We start from the raw sequence: 16457 nt of genomic DNA on the forward strand, positions 1-16457 counted from the left end.
GATCCACAATGCAACACTATGAATTTACACTGGTCACAGTTATTCTTCCTGTCTAAAACGGCACCTAAAACCTTTCTTACCTTCCTGAAGTTTAAAAAGTTCAACTCTATGACCAAAACAAAATAACAAAAAAGTAAAAAAGAAAAATCCAAAATTTATACTGCAAAGTATGTACTGTAAATTTCAGATCAGATTCTGTAGTGTATTTCAGAAGATCACAGCACTGTGACGTCTTCCCCTCTAGTTTTTACAGCTTCCTCTTTCTCTCTCTGAGGTGCTGCATGGTGAAAAACTGTTATTCCCACTGGCGGGTAGACTTTGTTTCTCACACTAAATAGCCATTGACATGGAGTCTAATATAGAAACAATGAGCGAAATAACTCTGTTGCTGAGAGACCACTTCAATGAATTAAATTTGACATAATCCCCCCCACCCCAGCCACTTTCTTAGGTACACGTGTTCAGTTGCTTCTTATCACATATAGAGAATCTGCTAATCACATGGCAGAAACACCACTGCATTTAAGCATCTGGATGCAGTGAAGACAGTTTGGTTAAGTTTAACTGACCGTCACAATGGGAAAGAAATGGTTTTTAAGTGACTTTCAAGGTGGCGTAGTTGTTTGTTCCGGACAGGCGGGTCTAAGTATTTCTGAAACTGCTGATATTCTCGGGTTTTTATCACTAGCCATCTGACATTTACATAGAATGGTCTGAAAAAGAAAATATTCAGTGAGCAGCAGTCATGTGGGCAAAAATGCCCTGTTATTTTGTCATTTTATTATACAAATTTGTAAAATATAACACAACCAAAACTCCAGCTTTAACCTGTTTAACATGAAATATGTGGCATTTATTTGGAGAAGTATTCATTTCTGTTTGCCGACCTTCTCCATAAGATGGACACCAAAGACAGCAGATACCATGATGATCAGACCAAAAGAGAACAAGACTTTCTTCACCAGACACACTACAGAGAGATCTGCAACACAAGAAAATGCAGATTGTTTACAAAATGGACTCAGTAAATGCAGAGAGACGCTTCTAATCAAAACAAGCTATGGACATAATCTAGAAAGCTTTCTTCATAAATGTTCAGCTCATTTATTTTAATTCCATTTTTATTTTGGGCAAAATAATAATACCTTAAAAAAAGTAATATTGTCACATTGTTACGTATGATACAAATTTATGCTAATTATTTGTACATCCCCGTATTCATAAGACTTACTGGTGCAAGGGCGACAAAAATGCTCAATTATTCCTGTATCTTTAGACCAGCTGGCCTGGTTGCTATGGTTACAGATGATCGATGAATGTGACAGGTACATGTGGAGAGAAGCACCAGATTTAGTGACCACTGACCCCGGTCCTTTTTCCTGATGGCAGTTTTGTTTGTCACATCTAATAGTGCTACTTATGTTAGAGTTGTCTGTGCTGCAGGTCACAGTGAGGTCACAGGTGGAAAAGGTGCTGGAAACGGAGTCAGTGGTCAGATAAACTGGTGAGACTGGATCTGTGGAAGGAGAGGTAGAACAAGCAAGTAAAATGAAAACAAGAAGAGAAATTCTGGCTCAAACATATCTTATAGGGAAAGTGTATATGTATAAACTTACCTTGAACTGTAACGTCGTATTCAGTTAGTTTTTGTTCTTTAGGCAACAGTACTTTTGCGGTATAAATTCCCATGTCTGACTTTTGTAGATTCCTTAATTTTACACAGTATTTTTTTTTAAGAACTTCAATTCTTTCAGTGTGACTGACAACAGTTGGTTGTGAATCAGGTGAAAACGCTACCATTGTAGCACCATTAAATTGCCATGTCCAAAGTTGATACTTTGGTGGAATTTCAGCTTCTGTGACGTTAAGTATTAAATCCGCTCCAGTCTGCACAAACACACGAGTCACTGCAGGGGACCCTGAAAAACAGATGACATAAATAAATCAAATATAACACTGACTTTTAAAATTAAATTACATTTCCTGCTGGATATAAAAAAACAACAGACAACAGAACTAGTCTATTTTCAAACTTTTATTTACAATGCAAGAGTTTATTGAACAGTAATTTGCCAAATACAATGTCAGCGCTTTCATTTTGGTTTGTTTTCCAGGAGTATACATTCTGCGCCTTTTAAACAGCACTGGCTAGTTTTTACTTAATTTATTTCATTTTCTGATTTAGTCTTTTGGTGTGTCAACAAATCCAATAAAATTAGCTCCTACTGGAACAATAAAATAATATATTATTGTTTCATTATTTGATATCTTTTTTTTTTTTTTTGTGGCACTAGAGGCCTTTAATATTTGATAGTAGGTAGACAGGAAAGAGGGGCAAAGAGAGGGGGAGACATCTGGCAAAGGTCGCCGGGTCCGGGACAGCCGCATCGAGGACTATAGTATGGCTGTATGCTTAACCCCTACACCACCAGCGCCACTCCCATTATATGACATTTTGAAGTAAAAACCTTTTAAGCAATTAGTCAGAAATCTGCTTGTGTAATATGTATTTATAATTGGGTCCAAAAATATCCTTGCCCCTGGCAAATCAAGATTTATGATTTTTTATAAAAGAAGAAGCTTTTTCACTTTTTCTCAAAACATAAGTTAAAACCAGCCTGTTTTTTTTTTTTTTTTTACATTTCTCTTTTTAAAAATATTTTACAGAGTATATTTTAAAATATTTAAATCCTTTGCCATAACCAAAAAAAAAAAAAAAAGTTTTATTGGCATTACACCAATCAAACCCTTCTAATGACTGAGCTGGTATTTTGATCATTTCTTTAGGGATGAGTTACATGTCTTTGATGCTGGAAGGTCTCCTTGTAATCACCCCAATCTTTAATACCTCCACAGATTCTCTATCAGAATCAAGTCCAGAATATCACTGGACCACTCTAGGACGTTAATAACCGATCAACTGCATTAAAAAGAGGATCAACTCGTGTGCCCTGGAAGGACTGTGGCTCGAAATTAAGAATCTGATTTCATCTACAGCCTTTTTATCCAGACAACAGAAGTGAACTTGATCGGTGAACCTCTGATGGGTCTAAGTTTCAGGCTTCTGGAAGTCCTGAATTAACCTCATTTATACCTTCGGGGTTTCTTTCAACTCTTCAACCTCTCGAAGCTACTGTCTTCAGAGACATATGACAACAAAGTTCCTGTTTGACCATTGAAGCCTGGAGCAACAGTGCCTGTCCACTTGAGGAAGAAAACTGAAGATTAAGTTGTCTTTCCTTCAAGGAACATTCTCATCGGGTTCATGGATGAGGCCTCCGTCTTCAAAGCCTCTCCAAACTCACTAGTTTCACCATCAGGAAAAGACAGGTTGAGTTGATCGATTCATTACTATTATTGGATTTATTATGTGTTGCTGAATTTAAGCTGTTACTGACTCCTACAAAAGTGTTACTAATTAAAGAAAGCATATAACATTCTAGTTAAATTGTGGACATTCATTTATTTGAGTTACCTTATTTTTGGTTTTTCATTGGTGGTAAAAAGTCTTGTTGCCTGGTTCTAAGAGATTTTAGGAGGTTTTTATAGGTTGCCTCAGACAAGTTTGTTAAAACAGCGCCCTTGGGGCTCGTGCCGAGCCACTAAAATTAATCTAGCCCATATACCAAGAGCCAGTGGTAATATTAGGGAATGAGCAGCCGTTTACAGAAGTGACTGTCGAGGAGTGGGTGACTGCTGTGGGCTACTCAGTCGTCCAGACCTCCAGTTGGAGAAGGGCGAGACATTTGGATGCAGGCTGTCAGAGGTTAGGCGAGTCATTTCCCGACACCAGCTGAAACAGAACTTCAGTAAACCTCCTTAGTAAGACCTTTCAGGTTTAGGGAAGTCCAGACCCATTGGAGGGAGAGCTGGATTGAGCAATCACCTCAGAAATAAGGACGTAGGAGGGAGGGGTTAGCTCATCTAACAACGAAATACTTTTAGTATGAAAAAAGTGTCTTCAAATTTAATGTTTTCTTTAAACCTTCATCTTCCAGGACAACTATGATCAATAAAAGTAAGTTGAAAAATCAATTATATATGTTTACTTGAGACACATTTGAACCATTGTACACATTATACCTTCCCCCAATCTGTAAAAACAGAGTTGTCACTCCTCTGAAAAAGTAGTACACATAAAAAGTAAGTTAATTTAATATGAACCTGTCAGAGCCCTCGCTGAATGCCTTAACTTCAACCCAAAATAATTGTGTTTTTAAATATCTGATGACATGGTTAATTTTCTAAATAAATAAATAAGATGAATTATCTGAACAGTTTTGGCACCTAGTTGACAATTCATCAAATGCAAACCACACAAAATATCAACATTTCGTATAAATGCATTATTTCCCTTTTGTCATGTTCTTTCTCCTACCTGCTATCTCAAGGAAAAACAGAATACCTGTTACCAAAAACAAAGACATCGTGAGTCTCTCCGTTTGTCCTTTCAGTTTTTTTCTGGCTCTATCTAAAGCCAGATTATGAAACTAAAATGTCCTGCACCGACACCACAGCCCTAGGGGTGTGAACTACACAAAATATGCATACATGCAATGGTTTCACTATCATTAGCAGTCATTTTCAAGAAGTTAACTAAAAAAACAGAAATGAGGTCCCAGCAGATGAAATAAGTTCAAGAATCACATCCTATATTTAGCGTGAAACTAAGACCAACCTACTGAGCCTACTATTCTCAGAGGACTCAAAGGATGTAGGTTTTTTACTGCTTTTCTTACTATGTGTCATTACTTCTGCTTTTCCACCATAAGTTTCACTTATGCTGTGGAGGAGAAACACCATCAATATTTTACTAATCCCCAGCATCAGAGGATGGGTTTCCACATTGCCAAATGAGCCATCCTGTACAATCATTTTAATATGCCACAGTGCTTTGTGTACGTATCTCATCAAGTAGCGTCAGAAGGACTCATGCAAAAAATCTTACATTTTTGTTCTGGACCTAAAATTGTTCCAATAGGTTCAACAGATGGAAAATAACGTTGAAAATTAAGCTTTTTCTGTGAACAAGAAGACTCAGTTTGACATAAACTGGTGTGTGCCTGCATCTGGTGCCATTTTGGTTTAAACACGTTTGTTTAGTGAAGTAACTCAAGGTGAGCAGAGTAGCCAGAAATTGTACCTATGATAAAAGTACTTTTACTTCAAAAATATTATGACTTAAGTAGAAGTAAAAAGTATGGTGCAGTAAAATTAATTTTGGAAAAACATTTTTTAAGTAACCTAGGCAAATGTAACTGAGTAAGAATAACAAGTTGCTACTCACCTTCGTATTTCACCATTAAAGAAGTTCACTGACTATACATAAAAAAATCAATTCTCTATACCCTGCTGTCTGTGGGGATGCTTATCTGCAGTGGTCACTGGATGAGAGGTGGGGTTCACCCTGGACAGGTCACCTGTCAATCGCAGGGCAGCACAGAGACACACAGGACATATAACCACGCTCACACTCATACCTAAGGGCAATTTAGAGAGACCAATTAACCTAACAGTTAGTTTTTGGACTGTTTGTAGAAAGCAGGAGTACCTGATGGGAACACAGAAGGAGAACATGCAAACTCAATGCTGAATGAGCCCAGGCTGGGATTCCAACGCTGTTGCCTTGCATTTTCTTGCATCTTCTTGCTACTCCTTGGTGGTTATCTCCAGCAGAAAGACGGGGTACACCCTGGACAGGTCGCCAATCCATCACAGGGCAACACAGAGACACACAGTACAAACAAGCGTGCATGCACGCATTCATACCTCAGGTCAATTTAGAGAGACCAATTAACCTAACAGCAATATTTTTGGACTGTGGGAGGAAGCCGGAGTACCCGGAGAGAACCCATGTATGCATGGGGAGAACATGCTAATTTAGAATCAGAATCAGCTTTATTATCAAGTTTACAGACAAACAAAGAATTTAACTCCGGTACTCTTTGTTCTCAATAATAAAGACCCATGCAGAAAGAGCCCCAGTAGAACCCAGGACATTCTTGCCTCAAGGCAATAGTGCTACTAACTAATGCAGGCCTCAAAACAAAAACATCTCTGCTAATTAAAATTAGAAAATTATTGTTTAAATTGCACGAATAGTCAATAGTATTTCAGTAATTGCAGTAATCAAATCTTTAGTAGAATTGATCACTGCAATGGTGTCTTCACAGGTCTGCCTAAAAAGTGGATCAGACAGCTGCAGTTGATCCAGAACACTGCTGCCCGCGTCCTCACTAGAACTAAGAAAGTGGAGCACATCACCCCGGTTCTAAAGTCCCTACACTGGCTCCCTGTAGCTCAGAGAATAGACTTTAAAATACTGTTAGTCTGTAAATCACTGAATGGCTCGGTACCAAAATACATTACAGACTTGTTATCAGTGTATCAACCACCCAGACCTCTCAGGTCTTCTGGCTCAAATCTACTCTGCACACCCAGAACCAGATCCAAACATGGAGAAGCAGCTTTAGTTCCTATGCTCCATTAATCTGGAATACACTCCCAGAAAACTGCAAAAGCACCAAAACCCTAAGTTGCTTTAAATCAAGATTAAAAACGTATTTTTGTAGAGTGGCCTTTGAATGTGTTATTTAAACATTATTAGTTGAGTTTTCAGTCCAATTTTCCTTTCATTTTCTTGTCCATCATTCTATTCTCTGTTTTTTTTAATTACCTCTGTTGTTTCACCCTCTTTGCTACATTCTCACACTACTCTCCAATTTTGCATTATTTGCTGTTATTTCAGCTTTTAACTATGTTTTCTCTCTTTTCACTTCCTAGAAACTACACCTGGCCTGGCTCTGTGTCTACCTGTGACACCTTTCTGGAGAGGGGAATCGTCCGAGCTTCTGCTGGCAGCACCTTAATGCTCATCCTCTACCGATGACCTACATGGCCCGGTCTTTCAGTGTTTAACCCTTTCTCTCTCCTAGACATGGCAATTGACTGAGCTTTTACTGTGACTAACTCTATGTGCTTTTTTTCAGACTCTAACCTTGAAAACTGGCTCAGAGTTTATCTGTTCTTTCTTTCTAGGTGAAACGACTAAAGGAGCTACATCCATTAACATTTACTTTTTCTTCCCATAGAAAGTACTCCTGGATCAGTGCTCCTTTGTTCTTTTTGTGTCTCTGCTCTGTTCTCTCAAACCCCCAGTCGGTCGTGGCAGATGGCCGCTCACACTGAGCCTGGTTCTGGTTCTGCTGGAGGTTTCTTCCTGTTAAAGGGAGTTTTTCCTCTCCACTGTCGCTACATGCATGCTCAGAATGAGGGATTGCTGCAAAGTCAACGCCAGTGACTGTCCACTGTCTCTACATGCTCATCCAGGAGAAGGGAATGCTGCAAGTCACCGACTGGATGCAATCTGCTGGGTTTCCTTAGATAGAAAAACCTTTTATCCAATTTGAATAAAAAGCTAACTCCGACTGCACTGTTCAATGGTTAGGATTAATTGGAATGTATGAACCTGACTGTTGTAAAGTGCCTTGAGACAACATGTGTTGTGAATTGGCGCTATATAAATAAAACTGAATTGAATTGTTTGATTTTCTGTATAATTGTAATGTTTTTCCTTATGTACAACGCCTTAAGTGTCTTGTTGCTGAAAAGCGCTATATAAATAAACTTAACTTAACTTAACTTACAAGTAATATAGGAACATTTAAGTATTATTTCACTCCAACACACAAGTTTTCAGAATTTTAATGTGTATTCTTTATAAACCTAATATTTTGCAGAGTTACTACATGTAATTTATTTTTACATTTTGAGAAATTGCAGTGAAAGCTAAGAAGGATTTTCTATGTTACAAACAGAATTTTACTTTTTCATCCTAAAACTCAAAAATGAGCCATTGATTGTCTTCTTCCTTCTGCAGGCCTTGTTCTAGTACAAAAAATGTACTTCCGCTAATTTCAAAAAGGTCTTGCTCAAATTATTTTACCGAAAGAATGTAGATAGAGAGTTGACACAGGTGTAGGACCTGAAGTCAGACGTGAGCTGTTGTTTAACTATATATATAACCTTGCTCTTCTGAAACTTGTTCTCAGGAAGCTTGAACATTTATTTCACCGCAGGCTGTTTGTGTTTCCTCTATAAGGTCTGAGGTTTAGGGTGTTGCTGATGTGTGTTGTTCCTCTTCAGAATTGTCTCCGTGTTGTGTTGCTGCTTCAGTACCAGTTCAAACGATAACAATTTATTAAATGTTTTGCCGCCACAGGTTCTGCCTGTCTTGTCAATCTTTTAGCTGCCTGTTGCACAGCAGGAGACACCTGCTGGTTTGTTCAACATAATATAGAAACTTTTAGATGCGAAGAAAGAGAAAAATACGTTCCTGGCACGAGCTGTTAGTCAAAATACACATTTGGACACAATGGGATGGATGATTATTCTGCAGAGTGGAAGTGGACAGGAGGCAGAGCTGGAAGTAGCAGGTATGAAGATGTTGAGGTTCTCCCTTGGGAGTGATGAGGATGGATATGATCAGAAATTAGTACATCAGAGGGACAGTTCATGTTAGATGTTTTGGAGATAAAGCCAGAGAGGCCAGACTGAGATGGTTTGGACATGTACAGAGGAAGGAGAGATGAGTACATCGGTAAAAGGATGCTGAGGCTGGAACCTCCAGGCAGGAGGCCTGGAGGTTCCAGACCTAAGAGATCTCATAGAAATATGTAAATAGGCTCTCGCAGGGCCTGAAAACAAAGAAGGCCTCAGGATCTGATAATGTCTCCCCATCATGCCTGAAAGCCTATGGCGACCAACTGGCCCCCATCTTCACTGAGATCTTCAACAAGTCACTGGAGCTGTGTGAGATTCCCTCCTGCTTCAAACGCTCCACCATCATCCCAGTACCCAAGAAACCCACCATCACAGGATTAAATGACTGTGGTCATGAAATCATGAAATTCTTTGAGTGAGTGGTGTTGAAGCACCTGAAGGACATCACAGGCCCCCTGCTGGACCACATGCAGTTTGCCTACCAGGCAAATAGTTCAGCAGATGATGCGGTCAACTTGGGACTACATTTCATCCAGCAACACCTCGACCACCCAGGGATGTTTGCCAGGATCCTGTTTGTGGACTTCAGCTCGGTCAACAATATTAACCCAGACATCCTCCACCAGAAGCTCACCCAGCACAAAGTCCCAGCCTCCACCTGTCAGTGGATCACCAGCTTCCTGAAGGACTGGCAGCAGCAGGTGAGGCTGGGGAGCATCTTCTCCCATATAAAACCATCAGGACTGGCACCCCTCCAGGGGTGTGTTCTCTACCGGCTCCTCTTCTCCCTGACTGCACCTCAGCGAACCTGTGAAATCCCTGAAGTTTGCGGATGAGACCACTGCTATTGAACTGCTCCAGGACAGTGATGAGTCTGCATACAGACAGGAGGTGGATCGACTGGTATGCTGGTGTGGTCAGAACCACTTAGAACTTAACTCACTCAAGACTGTGGAGATGATGGTGGACCTTTGGAGAACACCACCCCCACATACCCCCCTTACCATCCTGAACAACACGGTGTCTGCTGTGGACCACTTCCAGTTCCTAGGGACCACCATTTCTCAAAACCTGAGATTGTTCTCACACATAGACAATGTTCAGAAAAAGACCCAGGAGAGACTGTACTTCCTGAGGCAACTCAAGATGTACAACCTTCTACAGGAGCTGCTGGTCATCTTCTACACCGCCATCATTCAGTCTGTCCTGTCTTCATCCATCTCAGTGTGGTTTGGCTCATAAACAAAAAAGGACAGGTCCAGACTGCAACGAATAATCAGGGCTGACCTTCCCTCTGTCCAGGACTTACACAGATCTGGGGACAGGAAAAGGGTATCTAAAATCTCTGCAGACCTCACACACCCTGCCCACTAACTGTTTAAGCTTTTACCTTTAGGTGGCGCTACACAGCACTGTCTGCCAAAACCAGCCGCCACAGAGACAGCTTCTTCCCCCAGGCCATTTCTCTGATGAAGTCTTGACAGTCAGACTTCCAGAACAACACCATGCATACTCGGACTGATCTCACGTTATATTCCATTTTAAAGTCAATTGTGTATATATGTACATTTAAAAAATATTCTTTATTATTGAGAGCAAAGTTACCTTGTGTATAAAGGGTGCTTGCCTCGATTAAAAAAGTGTATAAGGAAATGAATTAGTGCTGTTGAAATAAAAGCTGTTTACCATTGCAAAAACCTTGGGATAGCCTTGTAAAAACTATTTTTCCTGCATTTTTGACTCTTTACTATATAATACACATAGGTGTGTATGTTTGTCTGTTAGTTTTCTTATTTCATTTAACAAAAAGAAGATATTACAGGTAAAGCTGATCAGTCTAAGACAGTCCTAGGTTACAAGTGTACAGGCAGAAATATATGGAAGCATAGATTCACTACATGAAAGAAAAAACTCATATGGTGTCTCATAATTTTAAATTTCAAAGTTGTAATTTACTAACTCCACAGGTGGGTCTTGTTATATGTGGCAAAGCACACAATGCCCACTGATTAGTATGGTGGAGGATCTGGATACTGTGGGCCTGTTTCTCTTTCAAAGAGGGCCTGGGAGCCTTGTTAGACAGCCTGGAATGATGAACTCTTTGAAATACAAGCACGTTTTAACTAAAAACCTGTCATAAAACTGAGAGTGGTTCACCACTGGATTTTTCAACAGCAAAGTGATCCAAAACATATTGCCAAATAATTGCAGAAATAATTCAAAAATGCAAAATGAAACTTCTTTAAAAGCCATCCCAGTCCCCAGAGCTAAAAGCGCCAGAAAACCTGTAGGGTAAACTGAAGAGAAGAAAGTGTAAAGAGGATCCAGGAAGTTCTTAAAAATAGTCAAAGATTCCTCTCTATATGCTTGTACCTTGGAAAATGCTGATATTGCCGAAATGGGGTTGTACAAACTATTCATGGCCAAAATCGCTGGTAGCATTTGTTCAACTGGTGATTTTGTTGAAAACAGTGATTTCTTCCATTGTTTCCTAACACCAACAGTTTTGCCCACTGAACTAAATTGAAGTTTGGATTTTTCAATTATTGTCCCCTTTTCAATAGAAGCTGAAACTATTTTATATCTTTTCCCCATCTTTACCAGGGATTACAATAAATGTGGTATTGTATTTGAAAATTACTTTCTAAATGTAAACTATGTTTATCTGGAGTTTAAGAAACATTAACTTAAAACCGAGTAGGACAAAGCAAAAGGGTGAGTCTTAAAAACACCTAAAACATAAGGATTGATTTAAAGTATTTCTAAATAAATATATTTGTGATGGGCCCATGCATTATGAAAATGGAAGCACATAAAAGTTTAACAAGGTCAATGGAGTGAAACGAAATTGCCTGATTTTTATCTCAGTGTCCTTTGCATGCATCATGCACCCTCATCCACTCGTTAATAATTCACAGCAAGGTGACATACCTGCGGGTTTAAGGCTTTAGGAAGAACTCATTTTACTTAATCACAAAATGAATTGAATATTAGGATTACATCATGGCTGAATTACCAAGCAGGTAAAGCAGATAGAAGACCTCGGGCCTTGGCGCTCATGGGCTGCACTGCACCCCAAGCTTACTAAGGATCTGCCTTTTTGAATTAATTCTGCTAAGACTGGTGTGAGAAAATTCACTAATAAAAATCAGCGGCTGACAGGTTAACGCCTAAGGTTGGGTCATGAACCTTTCTACAGCAGGAATTTCTTAAGCTGAAGTTGTTTCCTTAATTCAGTTCACTATATTTATATGGCAGCAATTCATAGAAAATGTCATCTAAAGGCAGTTAATGAGACAAACGGGTATAATTTATGCTGACATAAACAAAAGCCATGTCAAAACTCAATACAAACCAACAAATTCTCTTGTAAATGTGCCAAAATACAACCTATTGAAAATCTGTTGGTCTCTTCTTAGTTTAGCGCCTGAATTAAAAACAAATTGCAGGGTCACAATCACAAGAGATAATAGAAAATCATGTGATTGGTGATCTGCATTTTTGCTTTTCTTTGGTTTACATTTGCATTTATTCATTCTATTTACTTTGTCCCATCATCTACCCTTATTAAAAGCCTTCAGTGGGCTTGGTTCCAGTTCCCCACACCTGCTGCTCATCAGTAATCAGCACACCTGCAACTTAACAATCACCCTGCAAAGCAGATTTATGCTCCCCTATCGCTCATTCTGTGTCCAGTTTTTGACTTAATTACATGTAGCCAGTGTGGAAAATTTGTATGAACATTCCCAATGACCTGAGGTCTGGCCTTTAAGAAGCATGGACTGCCATGCCTCAGCAGAAAATAAGTCAACTTGTGAACAGCATAAAACATAGTTGTCAAGCTGTAATTGATGCTCCAAGGTACATGACACGTTATTGAGACGTTGACATTTTGTGTTGTGGTATACCCGCCGCTGTTGTTGGTTTTTGTTTCAATGAATTGTTTGAGATGAGGAAATCAAGCATGCTTCTATTTAAATGCCCTACTTTCATGATAGAATATCACTATAGAATGAACTTTCTATAAATTTAACCTAAAATCCAAATATTCCTAACCTTTTGAGTAATGTATATGAAAAAAACATTTCTTAGGGTTGTGCGTACTCATACATGTACATACTGCTCCTTTATCCTAATTTTTCTTCCCTCTAAAGTTTACCTATTTAAATTTAATGTTGGTACAGTGTGATCGCTGGAAACCAAAGTCAAATTCCTTATTTGTGAGTCCAAAAAAGCTGATTCTGATTCATGACCAGAGTGTATCTTCTGATGGCTATTTCCAGCAGGATATAATGGACCATATCATAAAGCTCCGAACATCTCAAATCTGATTCTTGAACATGACAATATGTTTCCCTGTACCCCTATGGCCTCCACAGTCACCAGATCTCAATCCGACAGAGTACCTTTAGGATAATTGATGTGCAGCCAACAAACAGCCAACAGGTCCATTAGGGAAATCCAGACATCTCTCTCTCCAGCTCCCGACGGGGGACACAAGATGTTTCCACCCCAGAAGCATTATATATACGTTGTCCCTTTATCAAGTTCTTGGTCTGCTCGTTGGTGTCCTTTCACTGGGACATGTCTGAGATTCTTTAAAAGAGAGGCAATCACTTTTGAGAAATATCAAAGTCACAACTGACTCCTTTCAATACAGAGGAATGCCACTTTGCTCCGAGTTCTGCTCAGATGATGGAGCTCCTCACCGTATCTCTGTTTCTTTCTGGGATCTTGTTCTTTAAGTAAGGATCCATGATAAGTGAAGGTCATAACATAAATGAATTTGAGAACTTTGCTTTTTAACTCAGCTTGACAAACCAGATAAACACTCACATTACTGCAAACAAGGGCCCAGTCCATTTAGTAATCTCTTTCTCCATCTTACCATCACTGAACTAATTCAGGCTCTCAACTTGAAACAAAGTCTAATGCCAAGTGAGATGCTCCACCTATTTCTGGTAGTAAAAAATAACCTTAGACTTGAAGGGGCAGACTGTCATCATTATTTTGTCAGAATGGATGTATTATACCTGGAATTAGGGTTGCGATGATGAGTGTTACAAAAAACATTTAAATATTTTACTCGAAAATAAAGAAGATTCAGAATTTAGCCAAAAGACAATGTTTGTACAATGTTATTTCTTTTATATTTGCTTGTTTCCAGCAGTTTCAGCAAAGGTTTTTGTATTTGTCTATATAAAATCAAGCCAGTCAGTTAATTAACCCTCATTTGTAATCAAGTCATATACGACTTGTCTGTCTCTTTCCATCTGTCCCGACCAAACTGAACCCATCAGCACAGACACACCAAGGACGTCTGTTATGAGTCCCATTATGCTCCAGTTCAGTAATAAATAATTTCCTCCATCCTAATTCGACCTGCATCTTCTCCTCTTTGCTCATTGCTGCACACTGCTCTCCAACCACAGGATGGCAGCAACATCAAACAAAAAACACCCCACACGATCTGGTTGACAGCTTCTCTGCCTGTAGACAAAGCCTGTGACATCATCTGCGAAGGGACAGAGGGTGTGCGAAGGACAAATGTCTTGAAACGCATTACATCATTTTCCACTAATATGATAATATATCTCAAGCAGCGAGAGCTGTGCCAAGCATGAGAGGGGCCATAATCCTTCCAACGGCCGCCTCAAATGTGACCAAGGGGATAAAATGAAAGAGTTGGAGGAAGAGGAGGGGGAAGGAGGAGGATGAGGTGGTCCACAGTGCAGACGGGAGGGCAGCAATGAAGGTTATTCCAGATGTTATTCCTCAGTGAGAACAGGAGTAAAGAAAAATGATAATCAGAAGTCACAGTAAGTGAAAAGGAGCTCTGCCCCTTTCTTCTGTCCTTGTCCTTTTATCCGGTCGTATCTGTAATTTCTTTATTTGATATTTCTCTGGTGTCATTGAAAAAGAAAAGAGAAGGTGAAGATCACACTGAGGTAAGGGAATGAGACGATAATTCAAAGAAATGAACTGAAAAGATGGGACAAGTGAAAGGAGGGAGAAAGCGCAAAAGATGTAGAGATAGAGAAAAAAATAAAGGAGGGAGGAAGATAAATCAAAATGAAAAACATGAGGAGAGCAGGAGGAAGATAACAAGCTTTTATGGAGGGCTATAAATGAAAGGTTAAAGAAAAATAAGAGGAAAAAAGGAGGTGAAGGTAACTGGGGAGAAAACAATGAAGAACATAAAGTGAGAGGATAAAAGGGGAATGGTGAACAAGGAGCAAATTCACTCCTGATCAAAATATTCAGACAAGCAAAACAATTAAAGGTATTGTATTTTACACAGTTGAATTGGAATCAGGTTGTTTGTTGGGCTAAAAATTAAAAAAAGAAGAAATTAGAGCAAGAGACAAATAAAAAAATAGAGAAGGTAATTTATAAAAAACATGAAATTTGAACAGGCTGTTCATCATCCTAAAGCCTTTACAAACTACTTTAAAACACTAAATTTATTCTAAATTTGCCTGTAAAGTTAAATAAGGGGACAAGGGGTGCTATATATTCCTGGGAACGCTGCTGGTTTGTTAGGTTTACAAGCCTATGCTTTCATACAAGGATTCTCCTGACTTCCTCCTCCTCACTGGATAAATTAAAACATAAATCATTACCATAAGAGCTTTCATTAAATATTGTTTCTCCTTTCACCTTATTGTCAACATTTGAGAACTTTTGTTCTTTCTACACATTTTTGACATGGCAATAAACGCTTCAATGGCGAGCCCTAAACTCACAATTATAGATAAATGTTTTAAACACGTTAATATATACGCTTTAAATTTGAAAATTAACCCATGATTAGACGTGAATAAAACCTTTTGGATGAAATATTTTCAAGAACATTACAATATAATTTGTAATGGAAGGAAAGGGGAACAAAGGAAGAGAAGGCTAAGGAATGAAAATAAAAAGGTATGGAAATATGGACATGAGAGATTAAAGACAGAAGACCAAAGAGATGAACAGAGGGCAAAGGAAAAAAGTATGAACAGAGAAAGCAAGAAGTTAGAGAGGGACATGAGAAAAGTGAATAAAAGAAAAAGGAGAAGAAAGTAAGAATAGAGAAGTGACAATAGGAAAGGCGGGTGATGTTGAGGAAAAGTAGGTTAGAGCTCCTCTAATGATTGAAAAGATGAACAGGAATTTGAAAGAGTTGTAAAAATCTGTGGCAACATAAGTACCTGCACAGACACGCAGGAGAAGTGAAAGAGAGAGAGAAGATGCTGGAAACAGAAAAAACGCTGTTTTCAGGAAAATCCCAAAAGACCTTAAAAGTGGAGACGGAAGGACTGAAAATAGGTTAAAACAAAGCTGAAGAGAGAAAACTGGGAATATATTTCATGCAAGATAAATGAGAAATTGATATGAAAAGGAAATGAAAGAAGAGCTTCAATCACAAAAGACAAAAAAAATCACAGTGAAGGAGGACAGAGAACTACTAGAGTTTAAAAATAAAATGGAAGAGAGAATCTCTGCAGGTGTTTGTTGTGGCTTTATGTGCTGAGCTCACATTCAGGAAAACACCTTTTTATTCCCATTAATACTTGTGTGCTATACATAGGCACACTTTTACATTCTCCTTCAGCCCACTCAACTCCAGAAACTGTCACAGCGATGTGTTTGAGTGCAGTCAGTTTGGCCTGAATAAACTACCTGTGAAATACAGAAACTTAATATGTTCAACAGTGGAAAAAAGTTTAGACTGGCAGAAATCTTGTTTTATTTTCCACAAACTTTACTGCCTCAGTCTTTCTAGATCTAGCTGCTAGATGTTTCCATAGCACAATATTCATGATTTTCATACATTTCTAAGGGCTTTCTTAAGATACTAACAGTTTGGAAAAATTATTAATCCAGCCACATTGGAGGTGTTTTAAGCTTGAACTGCATCTTTAAGGTCATACCACAGCATCACAATCGGATTTGAGGCCAGACTTTGAATA

General features: G+C 38.9%; 1 protein-coding gene across 1 annotated transcript; it reads right to left on the minus strand.

The window, feature by feature from the left end:
* Positions 1-743: 743 nt before the first annotated feature.
* LOC124870538 lies at positions 744-4478 on the minus strand. Its single transcript, XM_047369291.1, has 4 exons — positions 4379-4478; positions 1617-1919; positions 1232-1516; positions 744-982 (listed from the first exon to the last, which is right to left on the minus strand). Exons 1-4 carry the CDS (start codon positions 4425-4427, stop codon positions 870-872), a joined length of 750 nt encoding a protein of 249 aa, XP_047225247.1. The 5' UTR covers positions 4428-4478; the 3' UTR covers positions 744-869.
* Between the last annotated feature and the right edge of the window lie 11979 nt (positions 4479-16457).

This window comes from Girardinichthys multiradiatus, chromosome 6 (assembly GCF_021462225.1).
Source record: "Girardinichthys multiradiatus isolate DD_20200921_A chromosome 6, DD_fGirMul_XY1, whole genome shotgun sequence".
Classification (NCBI taxonomy): Eukaryota; Metazoa; Chordata; class Actinopteri; order Cyprinodontiformes; family Goodeidae; genus Girardinichthys; species Girardinichthys multiradiatus.